Source organism: Rhamphochromis longiceps, linkage group LG14 (genome assembly GCF_057381845.1).
Source record: "Rhamphochromis longiceps isolate RC_006_pf linkage group LG14, R_longiceps_female_GT1.1, whole genome shotgun sequence".
NCBI lineage: Eukaryota > Metazoa > Chordata > Actinopteri > Cichliformes > Cichlidae > Rhamphochromis > Rhamphochromis longiceps.
Window position 1 is genome coordinate 5,424,000 of NC_140570.1, and position 16,471 is coordinate 5,440,470.

A 16,471-nucleotide genomic window follows, 5' to 3' on the forward strand; every position below is an offset into this window, starting at 1 on the left:
CAACTCAGGGAGAGAATGGTGGCTCAGGCAGCGGAGGTCAGTGGCACTGGAACACAGAAAGAGAAATATAAGTGATGGCAGCGATTTTTCATGTAAGAGGAGTAAGTAAACAGGAAGTGTTTTACAGGTTTTGCAGGTGGAGGCTGGCGTTAGTGGAAGGCAGTCAAAGTGGTCCGGGTGAGTGTCCAGAAGCCGAGGGCCCCTTTGAGCAGCAGCAGGGAGGCAGGCAGGTGAATGAAAACCCAACAGAGCTTGGCTGTGACTGTGATTACCAAGTAGACCAGCATCCACATCCACAGCATGTGAAACCTGCTGTGAGGACAATGAAAGTGTGGCCAGAGGGGACAGACGCAGTGCTCCAGGACAGATTTAAAAACACAGACTGGAATATGTTCACCCACACAGACCTGGACCAGTACGCCTCATCTGTACTGGATTACATCTCCGAAACCACAGACAGTGTCACCACCCAGAAACGGATCACCATGTACCCCAACCAGAAGCCTTGGATGAACCGGGATGTTCGTCTCCTCCTGAAGGCCCGCAACATCGCCTTTAGGTCAGGAGATGCACACGCCTACAGCACAGCCAGGGCTAATCTAAAGAAGGGCATCAAAAAAGCCAAACACCATTACAAAAAGAAGGTAGAAGAACACTTCTCCAACTCCAACCCCTGACGCATGTGGCAAGGACTCCAGACCATTACAGACTACAGGACCACCAAACCCTCCCCCGCATCCTCTGATGTCTCCTTCCTCAATGAGCTCAACAACTTTTATGCTCGTTTTGAGCGAGGGAACCCCACAACCACAACCAAAGCAGACGTGACGCCAGACCACCAACCTCTGACTCTCTCCCCCACCGATGTAGGAGCGGTGCTGAGCAGGATCAATGTCCACAAGGCTGCAGGTCCTGATGGCATCCCCGGGCGTGTTCTCAGAGCATGTTCTGGGGAGCTTGCAGGAGTGCTCACAGACATATTCAATCTGTCCTTGGCCCACGCTGTGGTACCGGCCTGCTTCAAATCCACCTCCATCGTCCCGATACCCAAAAACTCCAACCCATCTTGCCTCAATGACTACCGCCCAGTAGCACTCACCCCCATCATCACTAAGTGCTTAGAGCAGCTGGTCCTAGCACACTTCAAATCCTGTCTCCCCCCCCCACCCTGGACCCCCACCAATTTGCATACCGCCAGAACAGGAGCACAGAGGATGCAGTCTCCATCGCACTGCACTCTGTCCTCTCACACCTGGACAACAACAACACATACGCCAGAATGCTGTTTATAGACTTCAGTTCAGCATTCAATACAATCCACCCCTCACAACTCATCAGGAAACTGACAGACCTGGGCATCAGTTCCCTCATCTGCAAATGGTTACTGGACTTCCTGACCAACCGCCCCCAACACGTCCGGCTGGATAACCGCTGCTCATCTACCATCACAATGATGAGCCCTTTTCTCTACTCCCTCTTCACCCACGACTGCAGACCTGCTGATGGTTCCAACACCATCATTAAGTTTGCAGATGACACCACGGTGATTGGCCTCATCAGTGACAACGATGAGGCCGCCTACAGGGAGGAGGTGGATCGTCTGGCTGAGTGGTGCGACACAAACAACCTGCTGCTTAACACCGAGAAGACCAAGGAGCTCATCGTGGACTACAGGAGGAATGCTGACCCACATCCACCCATCCACATTAAGGGGACGGCTGTGGAGCGTGTGAGCAGCTTCAAGTTCCTGGGAGTCCACATCTCCGAGGATCTCACCTGGACGACCAACTGCTCCAAGCTGGTCAAGAACGCTCACCAGCGCCTCTTCTTCTTGAGGACTCTGAGGAAGAACCACCTGTCCTCAGACATCCTGGTGAACTTCTATCGTTGCACCATCGAGAGCATCCTGACCAACTGTATAACAGTCTGGTACGGGAACTGCTCTACCTCGGACCGGAAGGCGTTGCAGAGGGTCGTGAAAACTGCCCAGCGCATCGCCGGAGCACCACTTCCTGCCATAAAAGACATCTACAGGAAGCGGTGTCTGAAAAGGGCTGGGAAAATCATCAAAGACCCCAGTCACCCATCACATGGACTCTTCACCCTCCTGCCCTCTGGGAGGCGCTACAGGAGCCTCCGGACTAAGACCACCAGGTACCGGAACAGCTTCTTCCCCACAGCCGTCAGACTCCTGAACTCTGCCTCCTGACATCTGACCCACGTTAACACATGGACTGAACATACACACACCCACAATGGACAACTGTACCCTCAAACACACAATAATAACATGGACTGAACCACCACTCACAACCACTAGCACTTTATATAGCCTCTGTAGGAATTACAGTATATCTCACTTATCTTAACTGCACTACTGTATAGCTCTGTGTAAATAATCATTCTGTACATTTGATAATTTTTAATCCTACAACTGTTTACAACTTGCATAGTTCCCATTTCTGTATAACTGTATATCTCAGATTCTGTAAAGTTATTTATTTCATATTCTGTATAGTTTTTCATATTTATATCCTTTTCATAGCCTGTACATAGCTTGTACATACTTATAGTTATAGAATATTCACAACATACTTCATACCATGTACATTATAACATACCATAATAGACCTATTTCTGTAATATATTCACATATCTATATTATTGCTAATATATATTGTAATATATCTATATCACTAAAGCACTTCTGGATGGATGCAAACTGCATTTCGTTGCCCTGTACCTGTGCATGTGCAATGACAATAAAGTTGAATTCTATTCTATTCTATCCTGAAGTGGCCGAGAGTGAAATGGTGGACCGGAGGATTCCTGAAAACCACAGGGAGAAGAACATCAGGTAAGCATACGCCAAAAACTAAGATGCATAGAAACAAATTGGTGGCTTCACACTAACACAGGTTAGCAGAAGATAGATCGTGATTTGAATGAAGTAGCTCCACCCAGGGGTGGAAACTCCAGCTCTATGGAAAAATATCCACTCACCCACTCACCCAAATCATGACAGTTTCCCCTTTCTTTTCCCATATTTACATCTCTGGCTCCAGCTCCATAGCAGCAGTCCCCAACCCCCGGACCGGTCTGTGAGTCGTTTGGTACCGGGACGCGAGAGTTGAGGTTCGGGTGTGAAATTGATGGTTTTCAGGGTTTTTATTGTTTTTATTGTAACTTGGTTTCCCTGGGTCTTTTCCTGTGTGTTATGAATAAATCTTCTTTCTTTTTTTGGTAACAGTACTGGTTTGACCTCAGTTGTAAACATATGCAGCAGTAATATAAATCCATTTAACACTGATAGGGAACTTTTCTTGCAGAATTACAATTTTTACTTTTTTAATGCTTTATGTACAACTTTCCAGTTATATAGTTTTACATGTAGTGAGGTGTTTTCATTATATTTTATTGCTTCCTTTCCTAAAGGAGTTATATGAATAATTCCTCCACCAACTGCCATTTCTAAAAGGTCATTTCTGTCAGGTCCGTGGCCTGGGTCTTGGGGACTGCTATAGAGCACATGTTTGCAGTAGGTGTCCTGTGAGGACCAGACCAGATAAAAAAAAAAGTTAATGAGCTCAGAAATCCTCCACATTGGAGGGTTTTCGAGAATGAACTGTCTTTTTAAAGTTATGCCACAGCATCTCAATCAAATTCAGGTCAGAACTTTGACTAGGCCACTCCAAAACAGCCCCAGACCATCACACTACCAACACCATATTTTACTGTTGGTAATGTGTTCCTTTTCTAAAATGCTGTGTTACTTTTACACCAGATGCAATGGGACACACATCTTCCAAAATGTTCAGCTTTTGTCTCGTCACACAGAGTATTTTCCTCAGTCTTCATCAAGATGTTTTCTGGCAAAACTGAAACGAATACACCACAAATAAACCCATCTAAAAACGAAATTGATCAATTTCTCTACAACATAACTTGGGTGTCTAACAAAATTATTAGACACCCAAGCAATGGCACTGGATTCACCACTGACGCCAGGTGAACTCCAGGAAGTCCTGATAAGTATGCCCAATAATAAGGCTCCGGGTCCAGACGGCTTTCCAGCAGAATTTTACAAAAAATTCTGGACGATTCTAGCACCAATTTTTCACAGAACGTTGCAGAAAATCAAAGAAAATGGCAGACTACCACCAAATATGAACTCAAACATTAGTCTCTTACTAAAACCAGGCAAAGACCTTGTATTTCCTTCAAGCTGTCGTCCAATATCCCTTATTAATGTAGACCTTAAAATAATCTGCAAAGCTCTCTCAAAGAGATTAGAGAAAATAACCCCCCTTTTAATTCATCCTGACCAAACTGGTTTCATAAAAGGTAGGCACTCATCAACAAATACACGTGGACTACTTAATTTAATAGACTACTCATACAGTAAAAACATTGAAACCATAATATTGTCTCTTGATGCAGAAAAGGCATTTGACAGAGTTAACTGGAAATTTCTATTTGCAACTTTACACAAATTTGGTTTTGGAAACTCTTTCGTAAGCTGGTTAAAAATATTATATAATTCCCCAACAGCTTGTGTCAAAACAAATGACCAAACATCCTCCAGGAGCACCAGGCAGGCAGGCAAAAGGAGAGGATCAAAAACAAAGACTGGACATTTTGGGACTAACTTGGATATATAGAGAAAACAACTTCTATGAAAATGTCATGTGGTGTAAGTAATTCTCATGTTTTGTTCTGTGCATATGTATATGCTATAATTTTAATATATATATATATATATATATATATATATATATATATATATATATATATATATATATATATATATATATATATATATATATATATATATATTGCATGTTTATTCAATTCAATTCAATTTTATTTATATAGTGCCAAATCACAACAAAAGTCGCCTCAAGGCGCTTCATAGATACAGAGAAAAACCCAACAATCATATGACCCCCTATGAGCACTTTGGCGACAGTGGGAAGGAAAAACTCCCTTTTAACAGGAAGAAACCTTCAGCAGAACCAGGCTCAGGGAGGGGCGGGGCCATCTGCTGCGACCGGTTGGGGTGAGAGAAGGAAGACAGGATAAAAGACATGCTGTGGAAGAGAGACAGAGGTTAATAACAGATATGATTCAATGCAGAGAGGTCTATTAACACATAGTGAGTGAGAAAGGTGACTTGAAAGGAAAAACTCAATGCATCATGGGAATCCCCGGGAGCCTACGTCTATTGCAGCATAACTAAGGGAGGATTCAGGGTCACCTGGTCCAGCCCCTAACTATATGCTTTCGCAAAAAGGAAAGTTTGAAGCCTAATCTTAAAAGTAGAGATAGTGTCTGTCTCCTGAATCCAAACTGGAAACTGGTTCCATAGAAGAGGGGCCTGAAAACTGAAGGCTCTGCCTCCCATTCTACTTTTAAATACTCTAGGAACAACAAGTAGTTCTGCAGAGCGAGAGCGAAGTGCTCTAATAGGGTGATATGGTACTACAAGGTCATTAAGATAAGATGGGGCCTGATTATTTCAGACCTTGTATGTGAGGAGCAGGATTTTGAATTCAATTCTGGATTTAACAGGAAGCCAATGAAGGGAAGCCAAAACAGGAGAAATATGCTCTCTCTTTCTAGTCCCTGTCAGGACTCTTGCTGCAGCATTTTGGATTAACTGAAGGCTTTTCAGTGAGTTTTTTGGACATCCTGATAATAATGAATTACAGTAGTCCAGCCTGGAAGTAATATATGCATGAACTAGTTTTTCAGCGTCACTCTGAGACAGGATATTTCTAATTTTAGAGATGTTGCGCAAATGGAAGAAAGCAGTCTTACATATTTGTTTAATATGTGCATTGAAGGATATATCCTGGTCAAAAATGACTCCAAGGTTCCTCACAGCGTTACTGGAGGCCAAGGTAATGCCATCCAGAGTAAGAATCTGGTTGGATACCATATTTCTAAGATTTTCAGGGCCGAGTACAATAACCTCAGTTTTATCTGAATTAAGAAGCAGAAAGTTAGCGGCCATCCAGGTCTTTATGTCTTTAAGACATTCCTGCAGTTTAACTAATTGGTGTGTGTTATCTGGCTTCATGGACAGATAGAGCTGGGTGTCATCTGCATAGCAGTGAAAATGTATGCTATGTCTTCTAATGATGCTGCCTAAGGGAAGCATGTATAATGTAAACAGAATTGGTCCTAGCACTGAACCCTGTGGAACTCCATAATTAACCTCAGTGTGTGAAGAGGACTCTCCATTTACATGCACAAACTGGAGTCTATTAGATAAATATGATACAAACCACTGCAGTGCAGTACCTGTAATACCTACAGCATGTTCTAATCGCTCTAATAGGATATTATGGTCGACAGTATCGAATGCTGCACTGAGGTCTAGCAGGACAAGCACAGAGATGAGTCCACTGTCAGAGGCCATAAGAAGATCATTTGTAACCTTCATTAAAGCTGTTTCTGTGCTGTGATGAGCTCTGAAACCTGACTGAAACTCTTCAAATAAGCCATTCCTCTGCAGATGATCTGTTAGCTGTTTGACAACTCTTTCAAGGATGTTTGATATGAAAGGAAGGTTGGAGATTGGCCTATAATTAGCTAAGACTGCTGGGTCTAGAGATGGCTTTTTGAGTTTAACTGCAGCCACCTTGAAGGCCTGTGGTACATAGCCAATTGTTAGAGATAGGTTGATCATATTTAAGATCGAAGCATTAATTAATGGCAGGACTTCTTTGAGCAGTTTTGTAGGAATGGGGTCTAAAAGACACGTTGATGGTTTGGAGGAAGTAATTATTGAAGTTAACTCAGAAAGATCAATTGGAGAAAAAGAGTCTAACTTAACATTAATGGTACTAAGAGTAGCTGTGGATAATATTACATCTGTAGGATGATTATTGGTAATTTTTTCTCTAATGATAAAAATTTTATTTGTGAAGAAGTTCATGAAGTCATTACTAGTTAATGTTAAAGGCTGACAAAAAGTCAGAGTACTGAGCTCTGACTTTTTGTCAGCCTGGCTACAGTGCTGAAGAGAAACCTGGGGTTGTTCTTATTTTCTTCAATCAGTGATGAATTGTAAGATGTTCTGGCTTTATGGAGGGCTTTTTTTTTTTTATAAAGCAGCAAACTATTTCTCCAGACTAAATGATGATCCTCAAAATTTGTGACACGCCATTTCCTCTCCAGATTACGAGTCATCTGCTTTAGGGTACGTGTTTGAGAATTATACCACGGAGTCAGGTACTTCTGATTTGAGATACTATTTTTCACTGGAGCTACAGTATCCAGAGTCGTACGTAGTGAGGAGGTGAAATTATTAACAAGATAATCGACCTCTGTTGGAGTAGAGTTCAGATAGCTGCTCTGCTCTGTGTTGGTACAGGGCATTGAAGATGATAACAGTGGGTGGATTATATTCTTAAACTTAGTTACAGCGCTTTCAGAAAGACATCTACTGTGATAAAGTCTACTCTCCACCGCTGTGTAATCAATTATTGTAAATGTAAATGTTATCAGGAAATGATCAGACAGGAGAGGGTTTTCAGGAAACACTGTTAAATGTTCAGTTTCTATTCCATATTTTAAAACAAGATCTAGAGTGTGATTAAAGTGGTGGGTGGGTTCTTTTACATTTTGAGAGAAACCAATTGAGTCTAATAACAGATTAAATGCCATGTTGAGGCTGTCATTTTTAGCATCTACATGGATGTTAAAATCACCCACAATAATTATTTTATCTGAGCTCAGAACTAAATTAGATAAAAAGTCTGAGAAATCAGACAGAAACTCTGTGTAAGGCCCAGGTGGACGATAGATGATAACAACACTGGTTTCTGAGTTTTACAACTGGGGAGGACAAGGCTAAGCATCAGACTTTCAAATGAATTAAAAGTCTGTCTTGGTCTTTCGTTAATTAATAGGCTGGTGTGAAAAATTGCTGCCACACCGCCCCCTCGGCCTGTGCTTCGAGATTTCTGGTAGTTAGAATGACTCGGGGGTGTTGATTCATTTAAACTAACATAATCACCCGGCTGCAACCAGGTTTCTGTAAGGCAGAGTAAATCGATTTGTTGATCAATTATTAAGTCATGTACTAACAGAGACTTGGAGGAGAGAGACCTAATATTTAATAATCCACATTTCACTGTTTTACTCTTTGGTTCAGATGTGGATACTGTATTGTTTTTTCTTTTTGATGTTTTATGTTTAATTTGTTTATTGCTGGTTTTTAGTTTGTTTTTTGTCTGTTTGGGAGCTGACACAGTCTATGGAGATGGGGTTTTTTTTTGGGGGGGGGGGGGGGGGTAGCAGGAGGAGAGAAGCTGCAGAGAGTGCGGCGTGTAAGACTGTTTATGTTTGCATGCTTTTATTTTTGAAAGTTAGCTGCTTCCTAATCACATATAACCAGTTAAAAGAATTACTTGCCTGTACAGTGCAGTAAAAAGCTCGAGTTGTCTTTGTCCTGTCTTCCTCCCCTCATCAGTCACAGCAGTTAGCCGCCAAGTCTGGTTCTTCTTGGGGTTTCTTCCTGTTAAAAATGAGTTTTTCCTTCCCACTGTCAGCAGTTGTTCAAAGGGGTCATTTGATTGTTGGGTGTGAGAAAAGAGCTGCATTACAAAGTAAATGAATGTTTATTCACAGCTGGGTTCTTAATAAGTTCATTGTGGAAAGTGTCTCATAGAATATAGAGTGCTTCAATTTTTGGTTTGTTACAGCCTTAGTCCAAAATGTATTCAATTTATTTTTCACCTAAAAATTCTACAAATAATACCCCCCCACCCCCAAGAAAATGAAGACAAAAAGTTTACTATTCTTGCAAATATTAGATATTATTATGATATCTATATGTATCATCATATGTGTATGCACATCTTACATCCAGTATTCACGTCCTTTGACATGACATTCAAAATTGACCACAGGTCAAGACAGATCTGGGCAAGGGTACAGAACCTGTGAAGCTGCTTTCAGGAATATAATGCATCAGCAACTAGAAATCCACTTTTTTTCTTTTCTTTTACGGAGCAGTGTTCTTTGTATAGAGAAGTAGTAAGTCTGAAGTCATATCATATTTTATTATTTTAAAATTATTTTCAATTCAATCATTTAATTTTAATCCCTGGTCTGGATTCTGAATATTTTCCTGCAATGAAGTGAGCGGTGTTTTTCTCTGCATCTATGTGGAGATCATTGGGCTTTTCGGTCAGCTATCAACCCCGCTGTCACCCCAGCTAACACGCGCCACTGGCTGCTCGTTGTGACAATCAAGGAGGTTACAATTACGTCATTGCCGTGCGGAAGACGATTGGTTGGCGACCCTGCCTAATCTCAGCGCTGAGCGGCTAAGGTTTTGTTCACCATGTTGGATGAACAGCTCATTTCAGTTACCTCGTGACCAATACTTTTATCATGTCACATAAGCGTCGTGAGCTTGAGGTGTAGAGGATCAGCCGAGTGACGTTTTTTTTCCCTCAACTGACAGCGTCAAGGCCCAGCGGAACCAACGGAAGGACTGCTGGTTTTATGTGGAGATACAGATACCCATTAGCTAGCTCTGAGTTGTCAGATTGAATAAGGCTGTCTAGCTCCTGGCGGTAGATTTTGTCCCACAACAAACGGATTTAACTTGTTAGTCTGTTTGGATGCGCGCTTCTGAGCCGTATTAGGACAGAGTAGAATACAGATACACACACACAAAGCTGTCGATGGGGGAATTACTTTGTCTGCCAGCCGTCTGTGAGGATTTCTCTTCTCGTGTTTTGAGTCATGGTCGAAGCTTCGTCACCCTGTCAAACTGATGGGGGTTTCTTTGGAAGCACGCGGCTCGCTGGATTTCTATAATAATATGTGAATAGGGTGGATTGCCGAGGCCCGGGCCTGCCTGCCTCTCTGCGCTGCTGTATTGTAGCCTTGGCTGGGTTACACCTCCTCTGCACCGGATCAGCAGCGTTAATTACGACTCTGAGATTACCTCTGCCATCAGAGTAGCTGTTTGGCCTGTGCACACATCCTAAGGAGAATTCAGTTTGGAATAACAGATGCGATTTTAAGCCGTGTGGTGAGAAAAGCAACGGCGCCAGACCCGAGTGTGTGGCAAACTTGGAACACTTATAAGATGAATGCTCTGCTTCCCATGTGACCTGCTTTAGATCGCACTGTTTTATTAAGAGGGGAAGGTGAATTTTTCCCAGGAGGAGAGGTTGAACAGTCTCTGTGAAGTGCATATAAGTTTTTTTTTCCTATTGAATATTTTCGGTTTGTCACTGACAGCAGTGGCACTGTTAAAGCTGCATAGATTGTATGTTTGGGTGGTCCATTGCCCATAATATGCTCTCCGTCACTAGTTTCAGACTTCAGTAGTTTAATGGTGTACCTAATAGAAAATTAATTTAGGGGAAGTGGGGCAGAGCCTAGTTAGTATTATGCTAAAACGCCATACCAGATATCGGAAAATTTCTGTCAAAGTGATTGACTTCGGACGCTTAAAGGACAAAATATATTTTCTCTATGTTTGCCATAAGTTGTATTAACCGTGGGGTTGCTGTCTGGTTGCCATTAGTATCATTTTGAGAAGCAGTTTGAAAAGGAGGCATTTAAGTATCATTGGATGGCTCTTTGCGGTACAACTGCTGCAAATGTTACAAAAATGATGGCTGCTTACAACGGTGGCTCCTCAGCAGTAGCTGCCCATCACCCCCATCACCACCACCACCAGCTCCAGCACCTACCGCCTCCCCACATGCATCACCACCACCACCACGCGGGCCAGCACCACTTACAGCACCCAGGCTCAGCCGCTGCTGTGCACACGGTCCAGCAGCACACATCAACGGCTGCCGCTGCGGCGGTGATGCTAAACCCCGGACAGCAGCAGCCCTACTTTCCCTCTCCAGCCCCCGGGCAAGCTCCCGGGCCGGCGGCGGCCGCGGCTCCCGCACAGGTCCAAGCGGCTGCAGCAGCCGCTGTCAAAGCTCACCACCACCACCACCACCACCATCAGCAGCAGCAACACACGCACCATTTACAGCAGCAGCTGGATATTGAGCCTGACAGACCCATCGGCTACGGGGCGTTTGGAGTTGTCTGGTAAGTGCAGTGCACTGCGCGCTCATAATGCATCTCTGTATCCACTAATACTACTAACAGGCCATGGCTTATTAAAGTCGTTCATTAGTGTTTCGCATCCCTCTCCAGCAGCAGTTTTTTTTCTTTTCTTTTTTTCTTTTCTGTCTCAACCCATAGTCTCTAAACTTGAGCCTGTTGTCATACTGAAGACGTTTGCACTGACTTCTGCTAAGTGTTTTAGTTTTGTAAACATTTGCACGTGAGTAAATGTTTACAGTTTTTTTTCCTGACTTTTTGTATATTGTTTACAAAGACTAATTGTATTATGCCTAATGAGTACTAATGATCAAAGACAACACATGTCCTGAAGTCCAGAGATAATTCGAGGAAATTTCCAGTTGGTCTCTTGGTGTTAGTAATCTTAGTTTGACTCGATAAAAGTGTCAGAAAATGGGCTTCTTGAGTTTTTAATAATGTGAATGTTTGTCCCATGGAAGATCGTAAGCAGCATTATGGACTTAAATTTATCACTAACGTCAGAATGTCTTGGCCCAGAACACCTGCATTCTGCACTGAAGAGAAGCCTGACGTTGGCAGTGATAACTGTGGGTGGCTGTAGTACAGCAGGTCGTCTACTAACTGGAACGTTAGTCATTTTCCCCGAGGCATCCACTGAAGTGTGAGTGCGTGTGTAAATGTTAGGAAGCGCTTTTATGAATGTGAAATATGTGAATGGCGCATGTAATTGAACGCGCTTTGAGTGCTCAAATTGAGTAGTGGTAATATGCATATAGTTTTTTTGTTTTTGCAATTTAGCAAAAATAATAATAAAAAAAATAATCATCTGCTTCTTCAATTTAGCCTCACATTCTGTGGATTGATTTCACTGTCTTCAGCTGATGTGTGTATGTACTAGACACTTGTAGACATGTGATTGTTAACCTCCCCACCATCACCAAAATAAAAGTTTATCCCCGACTATGATGGTGGACTTAATAGTAATAAACTAAGATCTCGTCTTTTATCCGAACATGCTGACATGTTGAGTTCACTGAACAAAAATGGTACTTCAGTTGTGTATGTACACTTACGATGCATTAGCCATGCAGTGTTTAAACTGTAGCTGATGTAGAACAAAAAAAATAAAAGTTTAACTAAGCCTCATCTTTTCTTTTTTTTTTTTAAAAAGAAAATACGTCTGCCAGGGATGTATGTGACTAATCTTTGATATTTTCATTAGTCTGTACCAGATGTACTAGCCAATGTTGTACATTTTAACTGATGCCCAATGGGGGTAAATAGTTTTCATAACCATCATTGTTAATAAAATCTTCAGACAGTCTATCACCCTCTTCCTGTAGCCACTTCCTGGGTCTCGTTTCAGGGGCTCATAAGTATTTTCATCACTGAGTAGTGACAAAATTTTCTCATGATAGTCTTTTTGGTTAAGCAATACTGTGCACCTACCCTTGTCTGCCGGAAGGATGATAATGTTGTTGTCATCACGAAGTGATGTGAGTGCCTTCCTCTTCTCCATGGTGATGTTGGATGCTGGGGGCTTTGCATTGCTGAGACAGGCCGAAACTTTCGTCTGTAGTTGCTCTGCTTCCACTTTGCAATATTGTTGTTACGAATTGCTGTTTCTGTGGCTGTGATCAGCTCCACTAGCAGGATTTGTCTCGGTGTGACAGCAAAGAGAGGCCAAGTACAGGTTCACTAAAGAAGTGGACATTGCTAAACATCAGCACTCTGAGAAGATGCAGCAGCAGATCTCAGAGAATGACTCGGCCTCTGTGTGGAAAGGTTTTAGGAATATCACCAACTACAAGCCTAAAACCCCCCACTCCACTGATGACTTGCTCTTAGCCGACACCCTTAACGACTTCTACTGCCGTTTTGATGAGCCATCAGGCAGCCTTCACACCTCCAACGGCCCCAACAATAGAGACACTTTGGACACTAATTCCCCCACCTCTCCCCCCTACATAGAGCCATCACCACCTTCAAACCGTTCACCTACAACACCCCCCTCCTCACCCCACACAAAAGAGGATTTCACACCACCTCCTCCCACCACAACTCTTCATATTCATGAAGCAGATGTGAGGAAGCAGTTTAAGAACCTGAATGCTCGGAAAGCTCCCGGCCCAGACGGTGTGTCTCCTGCCACCCTCAGACACTGTGCAAACGAGCTGGCCCCAGTGTTTTCTGACATTTTCAACTCCTCACTGCAGGCATGTCATGTGCCTGCCTGCTTCAAGTCCTCCACCATAATCCCTGTCCCCAAGAAACCTAGGATCACTGGACTAAATGACTACAGACCCGTGGCTCTGACATCTGTGGTCATGAAGTCTTTTGAGCGCCTAGTTCTCTCCCATCTCAGGACCCTCACGGCCCCCCTCCTGGACCCCCTGCAGTTTGCATATAGAGCCAACAGGTCTGTAGACGACGCCATCAACATGGCCCTACACTTCATCCTGCAGCATCTGGACTCCCCAGGAACCTACGCCAGGATCCTGTTTGTGGACTTCAGCTCTGCCTTCAACACCATCCTTCCAGACCATCTCCGAGACAAGCTTTCCCAGATGAATGTGCCTGATCCCATCTGCCGGTGGATCACTGACTTCCTGACGGACAGGAAGCAGCATGTGAGGCTGGGAAAGAATGTCTCGGACTCCCGGACCATCAGCACCGGCTCCCCTCAGGGCTGTGTTCTTTCTCCTCTGCTCTTCTCCCTGTACACCAACTGCTGCACCTCCACCCACCAGTCTGTCAAGCTAATCAAGTTTGCAGATGACACCACCGTTATTGGACTCATCTCGGACGGGGACGAGTCTGCCTACAGGAGGGAGGTTGAACGTCTGGTGTCCTGGTGCAGCCACAACAACCTGGTGCTGAATGCCCAGAAGACAGTGGAGATTATTGTGGACTTCAGGAAGCACACAGCCCCACTCCCCCCCATCATCCTGACTGACACCCCCATCACCTCTGTGGACTCATTCCGCTTCCTGGGTACCATCATCACCCAGGACCTGAAGTGGGAGCCCACCATCACCTCCGTCATCAAGAAAGCCCAGCAGAGGATGTACTTCCTGAGGCAGCTGAAGAAATTCAACCTGCCAACACGGACGATGATGCAGTTCTACACTGCAATCATCGAGTCCATCCTCACCTCCTCCATCACCGTGTGGTACGCTGGAGCCACTATCAGGAACAAACAGAGACTGCAGCGTGTTGTGCGCTCTGCTGAGAAGGTGATTGGCTGCAGACTCCCATCTTTGCAGGACCTGTACACCTCCAGGACATTGCGGCGTGCAGCTCGGATCTCAGCTGACCCTTCTCACCCTGGACACAGTCTGTTTGACCTGCTCCCCTCAGGCAGGAGGCTCCGGTCCATTCGCACCAGAACCTCTCGCCATAAGAACAGTTTCTTCCCCTCTGCTGTTGGACACATGAACAATAACCATATGACTGTACCCGCCACTAACACATGACCCTACGCTGTGTCACTGCATCATTCTATGTTTGGCACTGATCACCACCTGCACTCATGTATATATCTTTCAACGTAGCACTCTTAATTCTTATTCTCATGTATATATCTCATGTATATCTCATGCACATATCTTTCCACGTAGCACTTTTAATTCTTATTCTCATGTATATATCTCATGTATATCTCATGCACATATCTTTCCACGTAGCACTTTTAATTCTTATCCCTACTTTTATTTTTTTCCATGTCTATTTAAGTGCTATTTATGACAGCATGTTTGCACTGAAGCACCGCAGCAATTTCCTAATGTTGTAAACCTGCTCAACATTTGGCAATAAACCCCATTCTGATTCTGATTCTGAAAATTCAACCCTTTAGCAAGGATGTTTTTCTCTGTTTGGGTGAGCTGTCTGTCAGACAAATTCTTCACCCACTTGTCCACATCCTGTATCGCATCCTTGTCTCTTCTGGTCACTGAGGACACTCTCGGTATTTTGTGGTGGTTTCCGACGTACAACAAGTAAATCAAACTTCCTTTGTTGCCTGGTCCTAGACTTCTTGTGCTGTGCTAGATGAGCCTTCTCAGTAAAGTCAAACACCTTTTTAAGAGTATTCTCATCTAAAAGCATAGTCAGTCTCTGTCGGATCCGCTCCTCTTGACATTTTAGCATGTCGATGGTAACATTTGTTTGCTTCACCCGTTCATTAAGTAACTGATGCTGTGCCTTCTGGAGAATTTTTGTTGCCCGGAAGCCTTTAACTGAAGAGCTCATTTGCAGACTTTTAGGAGTAATCCTGTTTTGTCGGCTGAATCTCAGGTGGTTCCTGTAGTCCGCCATCTTACGTGCTGTTTGCTCATACTGACGTACAAGCTTTAGGCAGTCCTTGCCAAAGTGGGTTAAAACGTCTTGATGCATTCTCAATCATCCAGGAAAGTAACTCTCCAAAAGTTGATTCTGTTCATCTGGACGTAGCGTTTTGTGGGAGAAACGTTTTGTCACTCATCCAAGTGACTTCTTCAGTCTCAGCTGTTAGATTTATTTATTTATTTTTTTAATAAAGGCGAAAGAATGAGATTCCGGATGCAAACGGTGGAATGGAAAAAGCTTATTTCCATTCCACCGTTTGCATCCGCAAAGGGTGGATGTGCTCTTTATTAACAATAGGGTGAGGAGTTCAGTCATTTAGGAGGGTCAGAGTAGAACCGCTACTCCTCCACATCGAAATGAGCCTCTGAAGCAGTCACCTCCCTGGTAAGGTGTTCTGGCCGGGCATGTCCTACCAGCAGGAAGTTGAAAAATGGAGGCAGTGAACAAAGTATCAGTGCGAGTCACAGGACCCCTGACTTTGCGTGTCTGCTGTAGTGACTTTAGAAAATGTAGGAATTAGTATTGAAGGAATGAAAAGACTTGGAGTACTGCATCTGAAACTCTGAGTGTGACGATGGAGTGAGTATTTTTAGTGTGTGTGTGTGTGTGTGCTCACCACTAACCCTTGAAGTTAACATTAAAATAATGCAGTAGTTCATATTGTGCAGTAAATGTAAATTTATGTACATTTTTTTATAACACTATTTCCAGCAATGTCATACTCAACAGTTTTCTTTAATGCAAGTACTCCATACGAAAATGGCGTACTTGCATTAAATAAAAATAACAATAGTAGCAAATAGAAAAACAATATATTTTTGTTAAACTGAGTTAAACCAGAGGTCAAGTCAGTGGGTAAGCACATTGGAAGTTCTGAGTTTGCTTAAATCGAGAGGGTTTTTCTAATTGAAAATTTTCTAATTGATTGCACTAACAATTTAAAAGAAATTTAGAGCTACTTCCCTAGCCAATCATAAGTAACTATGAATGTTAGGCATGCTGTGCATTGCAGTACTTTGATTTAGGCTACCTCTGCTAAGAA

At 43.4% G+C, this 16,471-nt stretch overlaps 1 protein-coding gene across 1 annotated transcript in view; it reads left to right on the plus strand.

The window, feature by feature from the left end:
* Positions 1-9,306: 9,306 nt before the first annotated feature.
* The window catches only part of nlk2 (nemo-like kinase, type 2), a 55,495-nt gene continuing 48,330 nt past the window's right edge, over positions 9,307-16,471 (plus strand). Inside the window, exon 1 of the mRNA XM_085379823.1 lies at positions 9,307-11,085. Coding sequence (XP_085235949.1) covers positions 10,607-11,085 — 479 coding nt within the window. The 5' untranslated portion in view covers positions 9,307-10,606. The remainder of the gene's footprint in view (positions 11,086-16,471) is intronic.